The sequence below is a fragment of the Sylvia atricapilla genome, chromosome 20 (assembly GCF_009819655.1).
Source record: "Sylvia atricapilla isolate bSylAtr1 chromosome 20, bSylAtr1.pri, whole genome shotgun sequence".
Classification (NCBI taxonomy): Eukaryota; Metazoa; Chordata; class Aves; order Passeriformes; family Sylviidae; genus Sylvia; species Sylvia atricapilla.
In genome coordinates, this window is record NC_089159.1 from 6,192,033 (window position 1) to 6,210,719 (window position 18,687).

At 56.8% G+C, this 18,687-nt stretch overlaps 2 protein-coding genes across 2 annotated transcripts in view; both read right to left on the reverse strand.

The window, feature by feature from the left end:
- The window catches only part of SLC43A2 (solute carrier family 43 member 2), a 30,162-nt gene extending 23,113 nt beyond the window's left edge, over positions 1-7,049 (reverse strand). Inside the window, exon 1 of the mRNA XM_066333317.1 lies at positions 6,850-7,049. Coding sequence (XP_066189414.1) covers positions 6,850-7,009 — 160 coding nt within the window. The 5' untranslated portion in view covers positions 7,010-7,049. The remainder of the gene's footprint in view (positions 1-6,849) is intronic.
- A 5,309-nt stretch (positions 7,050-12,358) lies between these two features.
- Positions 12,359-18,635, reverse strand: SCARF1 (scavenger receptor class F member 1). Its single transcript, XM_066333310.1, has 11 exons — positions 18,225-18,635; positions 17,485-17,546; positions 17,087-17,188; positions 16,447-16,972; positions 15,793-16,011; positions 15,587-15,715; positions 15,386-15,489; positions 15,089-15,200; positions 14,887-15,011; positions 14,619-14,756; positions 12,359-14,304 (listed from the first exon to the last, which is right to left on the reverse strand). The coding sequence occupies exons 1-11, from the start codon at positions 18,566-18,568 to the stop codon at positions 13,289-13,291; spliced, it is 2,877 nt and encodes a 958-aa protein (XP_066189407.1). The 5' UTR covers positions 18,569-18,635; the 3' UTR covers positions 12,359-13,288.
- Between the last annotated feature and the right edge of the window lie 52 nt (positions 18,636-18,687).

Below are 18,687 nucleotides of genomic sequence, written 5' to 3' on the forward strand. Positions count from 1 at the left end.
GCCCAGCTGGGCATACGACCTCCACAGTCCAGTTTTTATTCTAATCACTGAGAAATGGAGAAGCAGAAGGATGAGGGAAACCTGATGAGCTCTGCTTTGAGCAGGAAAAAGCACCCAGGAGACAGGTATCCCATGCAGCAGCAGGGTAAAAACCTAAGGATGGAGATTCATTCATTTATTAAAACAACTATGCAGCAAGGGCCTGGCAATTATAGAAGACTAAACCCAGCCAACCCCAAAGGGATACAAAAATAAGGTCCTCCTAATCTACAGCTGTCATGTTCTCAGAGATCCTTTCCCTAACAAAACTAACGACAGCTACAGCCAAATCAGTTATTTTGGTTCCAGACACCAGGCTGACAAGGCCTGGCACTGAACACAGCCTGCTCAAATGAAAAGCTTCCTACCCTCACTGCAGGCATCAGGATGAAGAATGACTTTGCAGTAGCCACCCTGCTTTGACTGCCCTGGCTCTAAAAAATCCTTCCTGGATTTAACTATCCTGTTCCCAGGGGGGCTGGCAGCTCACCTGCCTTCTCTGTTTATTTCAAGGATTGATTCATCTTTAACTCCTGCCCCGCAATTAGCATTTTCTATTCTTTCAAAATGGGTTTAGGTCACACTGATCAATTATATCCCCAGCTTTCTGGTCTTGTCCTTACATGAGGAACTCTGCATGCAAACTCCCACGCTGAACAGAGCCCACGTTGTGTAACCGAGACAGAAACAGGCCAGTTCAGAACAAAAAAAAAAAAAGAAAGGAAAGAAGTTCCCTTTTACTGCCTCATGTCAACTCTCCTGTTACATGCCTATCCCAAGGCTGCTCACCACTCCTCGAGTGAGCTGTGTGCCTTCAGACTTCCATTAACTCACAGCTCCAGTGCTCTCCTCCTCCCAACACTCATCTGGAGCCTTTGCTGCTATGACAAAGCACTTGCTCTCTTGCTGCTGCAAGCCAGTGATATAAAACACTCTCCTTCATATTTAATAATTGATCTGACAAAGTTCAACACTAAAGGAGGAGCAGACAGAGAAGTCACCGACATAACCACCAGCACAAAGTGAGGCTGGAGATTCCCAGCAAGCCCTGGTTGGTTTAGTTAATTAGCAGGAATCCCTCATGTGCAAGTGGCTTCCCATTCACTGCTTGCTGTGGCTGGTGGGGGAGATCCCCATGGCTGCTCTGCGTTATCTCTGGAGGTAACACAGCCCCTCCCTTCCTTCTACCCAAGCTTCAGCCCCTTTACAGTTACTGGTTTCACCCTGGTTCTCCCAGCTGCCCTAAACCACCCTTCCCAGCTTTGTGTCCACTGCAAACAAACCTTGCTCCACCTTCCTGCCATCAGGTACCAGCAGGAATTCCAGCACTGATATCTGAGGCCTTGGAGCTGCCTCTGTCCCCTCCCAGCACTCCAGGGAAGGCAGGGGCATTTCTCCCCATTTACATCGCTCCCACCAGCATCTTTGCTAAGATGGTTTTAAACCGTCTGTGTTCCTTTCCACTGCCATGTGCTCCTGACTGATAACTTAATCTGCCCCTTCTCTTGTCCTGTTAGTCATGGATAGCCAGAGTAAGCAACAAATATCCCCAAAATGTCACATGTGCCACCAGCAGCATCTCTTCTGCAGGGAGGGCAGCACTGCAGCTTGAGGTACCCGAGTCACATCCTTAGAAATCAGTCCTGGACAGACTTTGGGAGGCTCTCTGCAGCTTTCACCCACAGAATCAAGGCTTTTGGGCTCTCCACAAAGATAAATTCATAGGAAACAGATGTGGGTGAGAGGTGAAACTCGGGAAAACAAGGAGTGTGGAGGGGAATTGACAAAGTAGTAGCAGTTTCCCTGTGTCAGCACTCTCCAGAGATGGCTCAGCTGCTGAGTGGAAGGAGGGTGGAGGGACACGAACAGTGCAGTGACCTTGTAACTTCTGGCTGCACGTGTTAAAGCCTGGGTAACCCTCCCCACAAAGAGATCTCCAAAGAGGAATACTCAGCCTTTAAAGCTGGAGAATACGAATTCCTGTTCATGCTTTGATGTGTTCAGCTGCTGCACGTCCCCAAGGAGCTCGCACAGCACACACCTGCTGGCCCTCCCACGACGAGGTGCATGAGGTGATGACACAGCCCAGAAACGGCAAGGAACTTTGCCCCTCTCTGCACACTGGAAGGCTGGGAATGGGACACTAAACTTCAGCCTGTACCAACCACCTTGTTTACAGCTGCTCGGTGCCAGCTCCAAGGAGGGGCCAGGCAACAGCGCTATGTGGAAATACAAATTGTTTGTGAAAATAGAAGCAGCCCCTGAGCAACAAGAGAAGATCCACTGAGGCGTAATGGAAATGATTCCAGCAGCCCTTGGCACCCTGACATCCCCTGATCCTTTGAGCCACCTCCATAAATAGAACACTTTGGAGGGGCTGCAGGTGTGTGCAGCAGGCACAAGGTCCAGCCAAGAGCCGTCTCATCCACCAGCAGGGATTTGGGTGCCAGCAGCTCGCTGGCACAGGACAGCGAGTGGCAGCACAGGACATGCAGCTAGGAGGGGTTTAATGGGCAGAGAACCTGCCTAACTACTCACCTACCTAATGCACCTGGTTACAGCAAACAGCAGCTTCCTCTCAATCACAGCTCAGATCCCGTTCCAGATCGGCGCACGCCGCGCTCCCGGGAACATCTCCTACGTGCCTGGCTCCATCTGGAAAACTGCTCTGGGGAAGGGCTGGCTCTGTGCCCACTGTGGTGCCCTCCCCAAATCCTCTTGCCAAGTCCACCTGCGTGCAGCACACGAGGTGTGACACCCGGGCAAGGCAGCAGCACAGAGGCTGTGTTCACCCACTGCTGCCTCACTGACGAGCCAGCAGAAGCTACAGGTCTTTACCAGCAATTACAAGAACATTGCTGCCTATTTTTACAGCACTCCCCACACAAGCAGCAGGATTTCTACTGCCCAATTAGTAGTTCAAGTTACTATTTAAAGAATGACAGCTTAGGTGGAGGAGAAGGCTGCCTGGGTAATCATTTCTGTCAAGATCATTGCTGGGATTTGTTCAGGCTGGAACATTCAAAGCCATCCTTTTTCCCAAATTAAGTGCTGCAGGTTTCCATTCGAGGGTCAATCATTAACTGCTCTTAACCGACCTCTTCAAATCCCAGGCACACACACACACACACCACATTACCAGAGGAACGAGTCTGCCTTTTCCAGGAGTGACTGCCATCTCAGATGGCAGAGAGCAGCTTTTCTTTCATCTTATTTCATGGATGAGACTGAGTCAAAGAGGCAAGACACCCCCAGCCACCCTGACAATAGCCCTGTCACAGGCTGCACACCCCCATTTTACTCCTCTCCTTTTTATAGAAGAAAAAAAAAAAAAAAAAAAAAAAAAAAAAAAAAAAAAAAAAAAAAAAAAAAAGAAGAGAGAAAAAAAATAAGACAGAAATCAAGGGCAAAGAACTGTGAGTATTGGTTTAAAAAAATAGCACACTGAAAGACATGTGCAAACAACTGATTCTGCAGTCTGCCCACATAAGAACATGTTTTCTCTTTTCAGGATGGTGTCATACTTCTGGGAACTGGGAGGAGATGTTCTTGCTTTGTACCACTGCAAAAGCATTTTATTCGGGTTTTCCTGCCCTTCCAGGACCCCCCTCTCCGGGTCCCTGAAAACTTCACATGGCCAAGGCACAGTCCCAGTCCCAAGCCTCCACTCCCCAGCTGTGGTTTCGTTTTGCAGCTGTTCTCAGCCAGCACCTTCCCACGACAGCTGCTGCTCAGCACACTGTGCTTCCTGTACAAACCTGGTATTTACCACCTTCATTCTTTTCCTGTTTACAGCCTCACGTGCACAGCCCTGACACAAATCCTAGCTGTCATATCTCCCCAGATTGTGAGGGACCTTCAGACTGAATGCTCCCCACCCAGAGCTCAGATAAATAAGAGAAAAGAACTGTAACACAGCACCTTCCTCCTATGACTACGTCAGGGCTCGTTAACTCGCTGTAAGTGAATTAGCTTATCATCCCTTCGGTATTCTGCAGCTCTGTCTCAGAGGAAAGCCCTCTGTGCCCCTTATCTCTGCTCTTTGTGAGCAGATTATCAAGTTCAGGACATTTCTTTTTTAAAGCCTGTTTCAGACCCAAGCCTTCAGCTTCCCGATCCTAGAAACATCATAGCAAGGGAAGGCCCTGGACTGATCAAATTCCCCAAGAGCTGATAAGGCCCAGAACCGTGATAAAGACTGCAGAGTCAGCACTTGCACCGAATAAAAAGATGCTGCTTCAGTTGGTTAAAGGCCAAGTAGTAGTGTAGTAAAATTAAAATGGGAACAAAGTGCTACTACCAGGCTCCTTGTCAGCGAATTTCAAACATACCTCTCAGGAGGTGGCCCAACGGGTACAAACCCCCACTCCAGCCCTGTTGCACAACTGCTCTAAAAATTTGCTAATTTGGACTTTTTTCTCCCCCCCAGGTGTCCATCTCCACCCTCATGTGACTGAGTTAAAGAGTCCATTGGACCCCACATTTGTACAATGGCTGAGTAAAATCCAACATGAGGAGCCAAGGGCAAGCAAGGGAAGTGAGGGGTTCAACAGGGAGACAAGGAGCCCTTCATGACCTGCAGCATTTTCTGGGCAGCTGCTGTTACCTTCAGAGAAGAGCCTGCAGAAGGGACAAGGTCTAGTTTTGCCTCTCATTGGAAAGCATCACAAAGTGCAAGAGCTTTTGCTGACAAACCGAAAGCCCTGCCAAGAACCTTTGGCTCATTAGGAAAATTCTATTTATTTTTTTTTTCCTTTGCAATACTTACATGCCCACAGCAGCATTAGGAACAACAAGTGCCCAAAGGCTACTAGTCATGGTTTGTTTGCACCAACCTTCCAGCCAAGCTGGCTGCAGGATTCAATAGATTACACTGAAAAAGGCAACCATTGGGTCACCCTAATGCCAGCAAAGAGAAAAATCAGTTTGGGGCTGGTCATTGAGAGTCTCCACACATGTGGAGCCAAGAGTCTTCCCCACAAAACTCTCACAGTGAGGACAAAAACAGAGAAAGGAAAGTGAGTCAGCATGGATCAATGTCCCCACACTCATCACAAGCCACCACTGAGTTCAGAAGTCAAGGCCAGATATTTGAGGACAATGAGAACATTTGACTGCACAAATTTCTTCAGGGATTGAGCTTTCTCGCCTCAGGGCACAGGTTGGCCACTGAGAGGGAGCAGTTTAGCCCCCAGGGCAGCAATTTCACAGCAGTCCAAACATTTGCATCTTCCCTGTGGTCTGTGGCCATGGGCACTCCCATGGGGAGAGGCAGAAAAGCCACAGGTTGGTGAACAGGAGTGAGAAACCGAAGTGAACCTCACTGACTTGGGACAAACTGAAAGCAGCCAAGACAAAGAGCACGAAGAGGTGGGCCCCAAGTGAAGCTCTTGTCAGCAAAGCACACCTCAGGAAGCAGACAGGAAAATGCCTGCTCACAGAGACAGTCAGCATTTGCTTATCAGCTGCTGCGTGCTTTATCTGGGTGGCAGAAACTCTCCACCTGATGGGTTTAATGTGTTCTCTTGCAAAGGCCTGTGACAAAGTCTCCACGATGAGGACAGAACACAGCAGCCTTGACCAGAAGTCCTGCAAGGTCTCCAGGCACCAGGAAGTCTTCCCTCAAACACAGGAATGCTCCTGGAGACCCGAGTGACACTGACACGTTTGGGAGCACTGCCCTGAGAGCAGAGCACAGGATGGAGCTGGAGCTGCCAAACTCCAGCTGATAAAAGACTCAAACACATGCATGTTTGCCAGTGGACCAACCCAGGCCCTGGTACACAAAGCAGGGGAGATAACAAGCAGCTGATGAATGAGCAAAACCCGAAGTATCTTCACAGCTGTTCACAGGTACCTTTGCCTGGACTTTGTTTCTCCAGGCCTCGGTTTTCCCCACTATTGTCAGCCATTATTCACTGAAGGTCCAAGCACTAATTTCCAGCTCTTTTCACAGACTGCTTCCTCCACCAGCCCCAAATGGGCTGATCCAATCTCAGTCTCCATCACACATCTCTGGACAGAGCCCAGACTGCCTCTCTTCACTCTGCCCTTCCCTTCTCTGAGCACATGCAAACCCTCAGTCACCACAGCAGCTTTCCAAATCCACCCCACACCTTTACCCTGGGGCTCCTTTTAACCCCACTGACCACCCAAACACACTGTGGGATGCGCAGTTCTCTCCATGCCCAGGCTGGGGATATATGCCCACCTCCAACCTGTTCTCCCAAGATTGCCATTCTTACACCACAGAATTCTCTCTCCCCTTCCAGGCTGTGCCGGCAAGAGGGACAGTCACTTGGCTGGGACAGAAGGTAAATCTCAAGCCCTCACAGAAACACAGCCTGGTTTGAGCACATCTAGGTGCTTGAAAAAGGAGAGGAATGATCAGTAGTACTTAATTCTGCAAGTTCTCAGCAGCATTGGACTGCTCTGATATTACTGCCACCCCTGCTCCTTGCTTGCTCACCACTAAGGACAAAGCTCTTCTCATAAACTCAGGACACCCTCCCCACAAATCAACATCCTCCAGACCCCATCCAGCTTCCCCTTGCAGAGGAAGAGCTCACGGCCAAGCAGAAAAAGGCCATCCAGAAAAGCTCTACCCCATCATTAAAGCTCCTTTTCCCAATCACCTTACAAAGCAACAGCACCTACAGGCACACTGCACCGTCACAAGGATGCCACTGGTTTTAGGAAGGAGCACAAATCCCCTCCTTTTTTCCTGGGATTGACTCAGCTCTCCTCCACACCACCCTAAAACACAGAACCGCACCAGCAAACCTCAGCAGCAGCAGCCTCTCCACTTACCTAACCCGTAGCACAGGTAGGAATAAAACCCTTCAGCCTTCAGCATGATGAGCAGGGACCCCCAGCCCAGCAGGACGGCGGAGAAGAGCAGGTTCTCGATGATGGCAGTCATGGCCATCCACCAGCGCCGCCGGTGCGCCGTGGCCAGCGTGGGGGCCATGGCTGCCTGGGGGGGTGGCCTCCTCCTTCAGAGCCTCCACCTGCGGGGAGCAACACCCACTGAGTCCACACAGGCAGCACACGCTGCTCATGGAACAAAGCCCCGTGGTTTAGGGATCTCCTCACTAGCAGCAGGCAAAGCCGCCTGGCTGAGTGGCAGGCATTCGGGTGCAGAACTGGTTCTTGCAGGTGCCAGCTTGCCAAGTGACCTGGAGGGATGGGGGAGGCACAGGTGCCCTCGGAAGAGCCCCTCGGGTGCTCACTAAGTGACACAGGGCTCTGCTCAACTTCCCGAGCAACTGATATGAAAATGCAGCAAACAGCCCGGAGCCCATCGCCCCTGCAGGGGCAGGCAGCTCACTGGTGAGGGACTGGGACAATAAACGGTGCAGCCAGCACCCTGATGTCCCTACTGCCATCAGCCAGTGCAGGACACAGCCCCACACCCCCAGAGGTGGCTTCAGAGACCCACCAGGGCTGCTCTGCCCCATGCAAAAGCACAGACTTGCTCTGGAAGGTGCATGAGGATTCTGTAAACACAGTTTATAGCACCAATGGCTCACCAAGCAGCACTTTTTTGCTGCCTGCCAGACCAGCCAGCTGGGAGACACCGCAGCTCAGTGACATCTCCAGGCTGCCCCAGATGCTGGAGCTACATTAACTGTGTCCAGCTCCACTTGTCCCGGTCTCTGGGGCCCACGGGAGCGAGCGAATTTGGGAACACACCTGTCTAAGGGGTAACCCTAGGGAGCACAAGGGATAAAGGTGGCTCTTTGAGAGAAGCTGAGGCTCTTCCCAGCCCAGGCACAGCTCAGCCCGAGCTGTGGTGAAAGCGGCTGGCCACACACCCAGCCAGGAGAGCTCCCCTTCATTGGAGAGACCCCAGCACCGGGTGCTTTGGCACCGGGGGGCTGCTCCAGCTCCCTGCAGTGATGCCCGGAGGTCAGGGCCCCCTTGCAGCCACAGAAGGCAGTTCAGAGCCCTGCCCTGTAAGCCAGCCTGCAGCCCCCCCAAACCCCCCACCCAGAGCGCAGGCCCGCTGCCCCAGCACAGCCCACAGCGCGTTTCCTCCATCACCTCCTCCTCCTCTTCCTCATCCCTGCGCCCGCAGCCCCTGATCCTCGCCCAGCCCAGCCATCCCCTCTGCGACAAGAGCCGCAGCCCGCTGTCCCCGCTGCCGGCCGCCCCCAGGGTCCCCCAGCAGGGCCCAGTCCCCACATCACGGCCCGCGGCATCCCCCTCACCCTCACTGCCCCTCTCCATCCCCTCTTCCTCCGCCGCCTGCCACTCCCACGCGTGAATCCCCCCACGCACCCCTTCCTTCCCCACTGCCCCTCTCCGGTGCAAGCCCCACGGCACTCCGGCAGCCCCCGCGGCCCCACGGCGGCGCTCGGTGCGGCCCCCCCGCCACGGCCGGTCCGTGCCCCGCTCACCGCCGGTGCCGCGCCCGCTCCGCTCCGCGCCGCTCCCACCCGGGCTTTTTATCCGCCCTCAGAGGCAAAACAGCCGCGCCCGCTGATTGGCCGCCGCCTCAGCCAATGGCCGCGCGCGCCGCTGCCGCTGGGGCACGTGCCGGTTCGCGCGCCCCCCCCCGTCCCCTCTTGGGACCCCCCCAACATCCCCCCGGGACACCCGGGATACCTCCCGGTAAAACCCGACATCTCCCCCGGGACCCCCGGTAAAACCCGACATCTCCCCCCGGGACATCCGGGATACCCCCCGGTAAAACCCGACATCTCCTCCCGGGACACCCGGGATACCCCCCCCGGTAAAACCCGACATCTCCTCCCGGGATCCTCTCCGGTAACCCCCGACGTCTCCCCCCGGGATCCCCCGGGATCCTCCCGATATCGCCCCCTGAGATCTCCCCCCGGGACCCCCCGGGATCTTCCCCTGGGATCCCATGGTACCCCCCGCTCTCTCCCGCCGGTACCCCCTCGACATCTTCTCCCGGTAATGCCCGATATCCTCTCCCCGGTATCCCCAGGTATCTCCCCACCAAGTACCTCCCGCCCCCTGGTATCCCCTGATGTGTTTTTCCTCCGGTACTCGCCGGGATTCCCCCGGTACTGCTGCGGTGCGCTTCGATATGCCCCGGGACCCGTCCCGGTATGCAGGTACTCCAGTACCCTCCCGTATCCCCCGGTTCCCCCGCCCCGGGCTGCGCCTGGGCTCTCCCGGGACAGCCGCATGCACCCGGGCGAGACAACCGGGGCTGGGCACGGGGCCGAGCGGAACACACACACACACAGAGACCGTCCGCGGGGACAGCGGCACCTTTCCTTCCAGGGAAAAGCGACAAAACCGGGATGTGCGGCCGGAGGTGATGCGGCTCCCCCGCCCGGCACGGCGGGGAACGCCCCGCGGGGTTCACGGCAGCTCTCCGCCGGTCTCCGCCGGCCCCGGGCGGCAGCCGGGGAAACCGCACCGCTTCTGAGTGAGGACAGCTCCGCCGAGCACGGGGAGCCGTGCGGGGAAACAGCACCCGCGGCATTGCTCATCTGCTGTGCCTACAGGCACCGGATCCGTCCTGCCGAGTGTGTCCTCTCCTCGAGGAGAGAGACCAGAGAAAGCTGCTCCACCCCGTTAAAAGGGCATTTTGGGAGCAGGCGTCCAGCGCAGCCCGGGGCTGACCACCCTCACGGCACAGCTGGACAGGGGCAATGAGCCCTCGAGACACCCAGCCCATGAGACAGTTCATTCAAAGAGTCACAGAAAGGTTTGGGTTGGAAGGAACCTTAAAGATCATCTCATTCCATCCCCTGCCATGGGCAGGGACACCTTCCACCAGACCAGGTTGCTCTAAGCCCATCCAACCTGCCCTTGGACAGTCCCAGGAGTGGGTCAGCCACGGCTTCTCTGGGTAACCTGTGCCAGGGCCTCGCCACAAAGAATTCCCAATATCCCGTCTAACCCCCTGCCCTCTCTCAGCCATTCCTCCTTGTCCTGTCCCTCCATCCCTTGTCCAAAGTCCCTCTCCAGCTCTCTTGGAACCCCTTTAGACAACTGGAAGTGCTATAAAGTTTACCTGCACCCTTCTCTTCTCCAGGCTGAACACCCCCAGCTCTCTCAGCCTGTCCATAGCAGAGCTGCTCCAGCCTCTGAGCATCACTGTGGCTTCCTCTGGACTCCCTCCAACACATCCCTGTCCTTTTTATGTTGGAGAAAAGGGGGAAATAGCCTCACTAAACCTGTTGATCACACTGCTGGGGATACAGCCCGGTTTCATGAGATAAAAGTAATATCATTACAAGCCGGCTTCACATTCTGAGTTCACCACAACCCTGCCTTCTTTTTCTCATTAAATTACTTTTCAGAGCATTCCTCTGAGATATTTCTAGGCCTGCCATAAATCCATCCCTCATTAGGGAGGTCCTGGGTCGGAGGACATGGCCATGAATCCCTAGAATCTTTACAGAGGATATTTTCTCAGCCAGAGGAGAGGAAAACAGCGTTTGTGGAGGTAAACACCCCAGAGGAAGCAGAGGGCCCCAGACAGACGGACATGTCCCCACCACTCCATCCCTGTGGCGGGCGGGAAGAGGAAACTCCTCAGCCTTGGCTGTGGGAGCGGGGTCAAGTGTTTCAACAGCTGGAAAGTGGATTTAAGCCAGTGCAAACAAATAAACAAAAAACCCAAAGAAAACAAGGCGGCCTGGATCTGTGCCAGGTGTTTAGCAGAGGTAAAGGAAGGCTGAGACAGCACAAGACCCAGGAGACCTCAGCACCCAGAGCTGGCTGCTGTGTCCAAGAAACACAAACTGTGATACAGAGGAGCATGAGGAGGGTTCGGAGGCTGTTTGGCGTCACAGGAACTCTTTGCCACAGCAAGAGCAGGGGGAGCTCAGTTTTCCTATCCTAGAAGGAGAAAAGAAGCTATCAGGTGATCTATGGCCAGCTATAAATACCCCAGGGATTGAGTAAACAACATGGGGAGAAAAAAAATAAAGAGAAGCCGAAGAACAGCACTGACACAGAGCCATGTTTTTAGAAACTGGCCAGGAATGAGTTTAGGCTGGAAGGGAGGTGACAGCTCCTGCTCTGGCACAGCCACTGGGGTAAATGATGCGATGCTTTCCAAAGGCTTGGGCAGTTTGGGAAAGGAGATGACAAGGCTGACAGGATGACAAGGACAGACCACCATGGGACAGACCCCAGAAACAGCTCCAGGCTGTGTTCCTTTCTCAGCAGAGCACACAGACACCTCTCTGCTTACAGACAGCACCTGCACAAGGATCCCTTCCCACTGCCTGCCTTCCAAACACTGCGGCAGCTTTGCGAAGTCAGAGATCCAGCACGGGAAGAGATGTCCCCTCCCTCACTCGCCAGTTCTGCCTTGCAGACCTCCCACATCCAGAACTAAAGCCCCAGCACAGCCAAGGGAAGCATCCCCAGCAAGCAGACACCAGCGCAGCCACGCTGCAGGAGTGAGCATGGGCAGCCACACGCTGGAAATCTGCAGCTCATTTCCCTTTCACTGCCCAGACACGGCCGAGATGCTTCATCTTCAAGCAGGGAAAACCCCCAGGTTCCATGGACACAGGAGATTCCCCCGGCAGCAGCGTTTTCTCAAGGCAGGCGCTGGTTTCAGTGGTGCAAAGGCTGTCAGGTTGCTGTCAGCTATTTACATGCTGCACCCAGAGTGAACTGGCTCACGTGATACTCACTTCTGGCACAGCACTGCTCAGCTCACAGGCTCAAAATATCCATCCCATTAGGGGAAAAAAAATGGCTGCTTATAAATCAAATGTGGGACTGTCCCTGCCGCTGTCATAAAACGGTGTCAAAACAAAAGCAAGCCTGTGCAGAACAGGCTGCTGCTCCAGTCCTGCCAGGATGAGCAGTTTTATATGCCAGAATATTTGGTGTTATAATCACAGCAGCAGATGATTCCACTGCAGGAAAGGGTGCTTCGTGCTGGCTGCAGAACTGGAAGCTTCAGCCACGTCAGACCGTGGGGATTTGATGCCTTGTGCTCTGGAGATTCACCCATGGAAAGCAAAAGGGGAAAAGCAAAACCCACTGTGTTTTCTGAAACACCTCGAACCCTGAAGTCCAGCTGAGCAGTGCCAGACCAGAAGGATTCATGTGGAGCTCTGCACATGATGTGTGAGGTGCAGGCTGCAGCAGAGGGGCTCTGGACACTCACAGCCCACTCACATTCCTCCTGCACTCCAGTCTTGGGCTCTGCACAGGGCTCAGCTCAGTGAGTGAGAATTCAGAATTCATCAGAGGCAGAAGATTTTAAAAAAACAACTCAAAATGGAAAGCCTAAGGCTGCTGACAGTTTCCACACTCTAGAGAATATTTCTGGTTGTATCTTTGACTCAAAGGGTGGCTGGGAAACCCATCTGCTGAAGGGCATTTAATTTTCATTCCAAGGCTTTCACACCACTCGAAATAACAGAAAAAAAAATACACAAAAAACATTCTACTACTTAGATACATCTAAAACCAGATCACTCTACAAATCCTCTTTGGCATCTCAACTGCCTTTACAGCAGGAATGAGGCGTGGGAGGTGGCAGGAGCTTAGGGCACCCGTGGAAATCCCATTTTCCAGGCAACTTCCACCCTTCTCAGCACGGTGCCAGGTGCACAGGTTGATGGTCACTGCCCAGCTGCCACCTTTGCACAACTGCAGCTTGCAACTGTGTGGAGTTTTAAAAGCTGTCACTACACCCTGTGTCCTGCCATGAACTTTTTCCCATGGAAGCAAAGGCAGCCAGGGCCTGCCACAGAAGCTAGAGCCACACAGATAAACCCCAGCAGACCCAGATACCCTTTGAGATAAGCAGCTAAAATTAATTTTCTCTGAAGCTGCTTGTGACAGTCCATCATCTCTCCTCAGCGCAGCTCCACAAAATAATCCCCTTCAGCGAGAAGGACTTTTACAGCAAGAGGCTCCAAGCTGCTGGAATTGGGACAGGGAAAGGTGAAAACCGATGGGGTGAGAATGGATTTTGTGCAGGGATTTCCCAGCTGAACACTCAGCAGCCCTGCATTGGATATGTCCCTAGTGGTGACAGCGACCTGAGGCTGCCACCACAGCATCCAGAGCATCGGTGTCCCCCGGGGCTGTGCAGACACAAATGGAGCTGGTAGGGCAAGGAGGAGCAGAAAACAGCCCTCAAGCACCACAAACCCCACAGGCTGTCCCCGCTGTGGCCCCAGCGAGGCTCCACGGCGCGGAGGAAAGGCAGGGGTCACCAGGAGGGCTCGGTGGCTCCCCAGTTCTCGGCTGGGAGCGGGCTGCGGTGGGAGCCCCGGGCAGGGCTGGCTCAGGTGGCCGGAGGAGCGGCCGGCAGCTCTTTGCCGGGCCCGGAGGGACAATCAGCCCCGCTGCTGCCCACGTTCTCGTATTTCGGCTCTTCCTCCGCGGCAGCCTGTCCCTTCCTCTCGAGGCTGCCAACTAACTCCTGGCTTTTGCCCTTCTCTGTGGCACCCGCGGTTTCGCTGGCCCCGTCCTGGGCGCCGGCGTTTTTTGACGAGAGAGATGCGAGGAGGAGGGACAGTCTCTTAGCAGCGGTGTGCTGCTGCTTGTCAGTGCCCGACTCGGCAGGAGCCCCCGGCACACTCTCCCTCTGCTGGCAGCTGTTCTCCGAGTCCCTGCGCTGCGCCAGGGCCCGGCGAGGAGGTTTCTGGATGGCCTCCACGCTCCTCCTCACCTTGGGCTGCTCCTCCTTGGCAGCCCACTTGCCCTTCTGCAAGCTGCCCAAACGCTTCAGCACAGCCTGGACGGGTCCCTCGCCAGTCCCCTCCGCCTTGGGGTCCTGCCCGGCCGTTCCCACCATCATGTAGATGGTGGTGACATTGGGCTCCTTCCCCTTCGCCTCCCAGCTGCCGGATTTGGCAGCTGCTTCCAGCGCCTCCACTCTCTGGGCCACATGCCGGGTGCTGGACACCACCCTGCGGCGTCCCCCCGGCGTGGCCCGAGGCGATGGCCGGTGGCTTTCGTCCCCCTTGCTGAGGGGCTCGGGGTTCTCGTAGCAGCCGCTGGCCGGGCGCTCGCCGAGGGGCTCGGCCCCCGCATCCCCCGGCGGTGGGCTCAGCCTGGATGGGCCCCACGGCGCCTTGGGCTTCCGACTGGGGCTGGGGGTCTCGGCCGCCCCGAACTTTGTCCCCTCGGCGAAGGACACGGAGGGTCGCTTGGCCTTGGCGATGCTGGAGGTGCGGGGGATGGCGAAAGGCTGCGAGACATCCTCGGAGTCGAAGGCGGACGGGTCCGGGAGCGCCTCGCCAGCGCCAGCGGGGGATGCTCCATCCTGCAGCTCAGCCCCGCCCAGCAGCGGGATGCCTGTGGGGGGACAAGGTGACACGTGTTACGGCTGTCACAGCTGCCACCCTGCCCGGGGACATAACTGGGGACACTGGGAAAGGAGCTGATGCAACAAGATTGTCCCTGGGATCGTTTCCCAGGTTGTGAAATGGGGTTGCCCCATTGGGCACGTCCCATCGCACACGGCCAAACACGGCCCTGCAGACAGGAAAACAAGGGCAAGGAAATAAACACTGTGTGCCAAGCACACAATCCGGGCACGGCCAGGATTGACCCCGGCAGCCCAGAGGTGATCAGAGAGGAGGAGGAGGAGGAGCAGCCATGGGCGTCACCTTCTCTGGGAGGGACGGAATACTCGGGTCCCTCGTTGTCGGTGTCGAAGGAGGAGAAGGAGCTGTCTGAAACCCACGCAGACGATGGTGGCTCGATGAAACTGGGGTTGAAGGGGATTTCCGTGTCGTGATGGGAAACTGGGGAGGAGAAGACACCCAGCTGAACTTGAGCACCCCAAGGTGCTTGGGGGAGAGGAGTTTCAGGCTCTCCCCCAAACAGAGAGTGCAGCACTTGTGGAAGTGCCATCGGCAGCTCTGCTTTGCTCACCTGTGACTTTGGGAAGTTTCGAGCCCCCCAGGTTAAAGCAGGGCACGAGGGCACTGAGGTTGGCCAGCACGCCCTGCACGTGGTGCTTCATCCTGGCCACCACATCATCGTCCGGCACAGCCGCCCTGCAGAGCAGAGGCAGACATCAAGGGACAAGGGAGATGAGGGTTTGTGTCAAAGGTTGAAAAATATGAGAAAATACCTGTCTCTGGCATCTGCTGAGCCGGCGCCACAGCAGCAGCAGGCGACACACAGCAGCAGCAACAGGAGAGGGACAAGGATGGCGGCTGCAAGGGCTCCGTGATCCTTCAAACCTGTGTGAGGAGGTGGGTTGAGTCTGGCATGTCCTGTGGCTGTGACGCCTATAGGACAGCCCTGCATGAAGAGAGCAGGAGCTGACAACTCCTGGTGGAGCCAGGACACATCCCAGCCCCTTCCTCAGTGAGGATGTGACTGCCTCTTGCCCAGTGCCAAGGAGTAAATGTGAGGTTCATCTTACTCAGCACACAGTCACCCTGCACAGGGTCGCAGGTCCCCCGGGAGCAGTGGCAGGGTGAGGAACAATTCACTCCAAAATACCCCTCGGGACAGGTGGCATTGCAGCTGGAAGAGAGAGGATAGGAGGGAAATGCCCCCGGAGAGAGCAAGGCTCCAGCCCTGCCCCACTCCCGGCGTTATCCCAGCATTTTCCTGGCGTTACCTGTCTCCCCAGTAGCCTGCCTGGCAGATGCAAACTCCTGTCACAGGGTCACAGCTCCCCGAAACACACTCAGGACAGAGGAATTGGCAGCCATCACCGAAGGTGCCCACAGGGCAGGAGCTGTTGCAACTGCCAAAACAGAGCAAAGAATCAGCTACTGCAAGCCCAGACCAGGGACACCCCCAGTGGCCTCACCCTGGGTGTACCTGGGGCCTGTCCAGCCGGGATCACAGTGCAGGCAGGACCCGGTCTGGGGGTCACAGGGCTCCCCTTGCTGGCAGCGGGGACACAGCTGGAGACAGCCCTCCCCATGGAATCCAGGAGCACAGGGATCCTTGCAGAGGGTCCCGTTCCAGCCGGGCTGGCAGGCCAGACAGAAGCCATCCACGGGTGAGCAGGGCTGGCTGCGCTTGCAGCTCCCACAGCTGTGTGGGCAGAGAGGCACTGAGGTCACAACACCCACACTTGTATCCCTTAAAAGCAGGTTTTACCCCACAAAAAGCAGGTTCCACCCCACAAAATCATTAAGCATCATTTTGGACCAAGGGGAAATATGCAGTGGTGCCTAATGCTCTGTGGTAGCAAGAAAGTGGGGGGGAAGCAGAATCACAGAATATTCCGAGTTGGGATGTGTTGCTTTATCACCACAGGGAGTGGGACAAAGGGCAATCCGATTTTAGGATGACACTGTCTGCTGGCATTACCGAGGTGTTCCTTTTGGGGCAACACTGATGCTTCTCATCCAACCCGTGATGCTCAACCCATGTCGGGTCTCCCTGCCCAGCCAAAGGGACAGACACAAGCGCAGTGACTTCCCCCAGGATCTGACTGCTGTATCCCCTCCCGCTCCTCCATCTCACCTGTACACACACTGAGATCCGTATTTCCCTGCCGGACAGGGCTCCCGGCAGCTCCTGCCCTGGTAGCCGGGCTGGCAGCTGCAGTGGCCGGTGACGGGGCTGCAGGAGCCGTGCCCGCAGTCGCAGCGCCGCTGGCACGCCGGTCCCCAGAAGCCAGGCAGACACTCGCACTTGCCCGTCTCCTGCGCGCAGGGCGACACGTTGCAGGAGCACTTAAAGCTGCATCTCCTGCCCCACCAGCCCGGCAGGCAGCGACACAGCCCGGTCAGGGGGTCGCAGTGGGACGTGGAGGGGTTGCACTGGCATTGTTTCTTGCAGTTTGGTGCCCACCAGCCCGGCTCGCAGTGGCAGGCGCCGGTCAGGGGGTCGCAGCGGCCGTGGGGGCCGCACTGGCAGGGGAACTGGCACAGCCCTCCCCAGTGGTTGGGGTCGCAGGTGCAGTGGCCGTTCACGGGGTCGCAGCGCCCGTTGGGGTGGCACGGGCAGCTCCGCTTGCAATCGTGGCCCCAGTACTGCTCGGGGCAGCCTGCGGGGGGAAAGGACACAGCCGGCGTGGGGAGAAGCCCGGGCAGCCCCCGAGCACGCAGCTGGCTTTAAGGGGGGATGGCAGGCAGGGGCTGGGCGCGGGGGAGGCACTCACGGGAGCTGCAGTCCGCTCCGAAGAAGCCGGGTTTGCAGCGGCACAGCCCGGGTTTCACGCACACCTCGCCCTCCCTGCAGGCGTCCTCCCCCTCGCACACGGCTGTCGTGGCAGGAAAGGCGCTCAGCACTCTCTGGTCCCTCCCAGCCTGGGCTCACACCCCACCTGCCACCCACCCACCTCCCGCAGGGACAGCATTCCCAGGGAAACCCCCATCCCGCTTCCCGCTCCATCCCTCCGGCTCCGCTGCAGCGCCAGCAGTAGCCGGGGCGTCCCCACGGGGCAGGACCCCACTGGCAGCGCTGGAACAGAGCTGCACGGCTTCCCCCAACACCCAGAGGATCTTCCTGGATAAACGTGGGGACCAGGCTTCGAGATTGACCCCATCCATCACTCACCGACCGTGCACGCCCTCCCGTCCTGCTTCCAGCCGGGACAGCACGCCGGGCCGGCCGGGAACCTGCGGGGGAGACCGGGGAGTGTCAGCCGGGGCTGGGGCCAGGGTGGCTCCATGGCCTCGGCGAGGCGATCCTTGCCCCAGTGCTGAGAAGGCGGCTCGGCCCCCAGGGCAACGCTCCGGAAGGAAACCAGAAAAATAGAAGGAAATTTAGGAGGCTGCAGCCCGAGTGGGCGGCGGGGCTGGTCTGCCCCAAGTGCTGGGAATGTCCCCACGGAGCCGTGCCGGGTGTCCCATGCCCTGGGAGAGGCTCAAGCTTCGGCAGCTGTGCAGAAATGAGGCACTGAAGTGAAGGCCGTGAAAAGCGTCACCGGTGATGGGAGACAATGGGAGAGGCAACGTGGCAACAATTTCAGGGGACATCAACTCCCAAAGCTCTTTGGGGTTTGCTACACCGACATTTCCCCACCATGAGTTTTGCTGAGGGTCCCGTATTGCTCTCAGCACTCTCTCTGCACTCAGAGGGTGTAGGAGAAATAAACCCTGGAGAAGGGATTTGGTACCCCAAATGCCCAGACATGCCCCAACCACTCTCCCCAGCATCACCCCAGCCTCTGCACCCACCCCGTGCCAGGCTGCACATCCCTGTCCATGGAAGGAGGGATGGACAACAACCCTCTGGGGCTGCTGAGAGGCTCCAGGAGATGGAGTGGCACAAGTGGGGACCCCCGTGGCACCTACCTGCAGACATTCCTGCCCTCGGGGTCGAGCTCCTGGGCAGAGCTCTGCACCCACAGCCACAGCTGCAGGCAGAGGATGGGCCGGGCGCTCTCCATTCCAGCTGGGCACCAGGGCCCCGGTCCTGGTGGCTCCCCAGCCCCACGCTGGTGTCCCTCTGTCCGTCTGTCCCGTCCCACCCGCGGTGCGGCCTCTTCCTCCCTCCAGCCTTGGGTTTCTTCCTGAGGAAACGTGGGAGGAGGCGCCCCGATCCAGACGTCAGGGGTGCGGCGGGGAGGGGGAGCAGGGAATGCTGCTGCCAGGGCTATTTTTGGCCCTGGCTGCCACCCTGCCACAGAAAGGGGCATCCAGGGGCTCAACACAGCCACACAGGGGCTGGTACCTGCCTGAACACCTCACCTGTGTCACCCCACTCCCCCTCCATCGCCCCCCAAAACTGCTTTAGCCAATGTCCCCCCAGCCCAAA

Bases quoted from the DNA above. Each gene is read 5' to 3' on its own strand.
- SCARF1 (XM_066333310.1), bottom strand. From the start codon at position 18,568: ATGCCCCTTTCTGTGGCAGGGTGGCAGCCAGGGCCAAAAATAGCCCTG. The intron at 17,189-17,484 runs GTGAGTGATGGA...CTGCCACGACAG, and splicing joins CGGGAGGGCGTGCACGGTCG to CCGTGTGCGAGGGGGAGGAC. The intron at 15,716-15,792 runs GTACACCCAGGG...CTGTTTTGGCAG, and splicing joins CCCGGCTGGACAGGCCCCAG to TTGCAACAGCTCCTGCCCTG.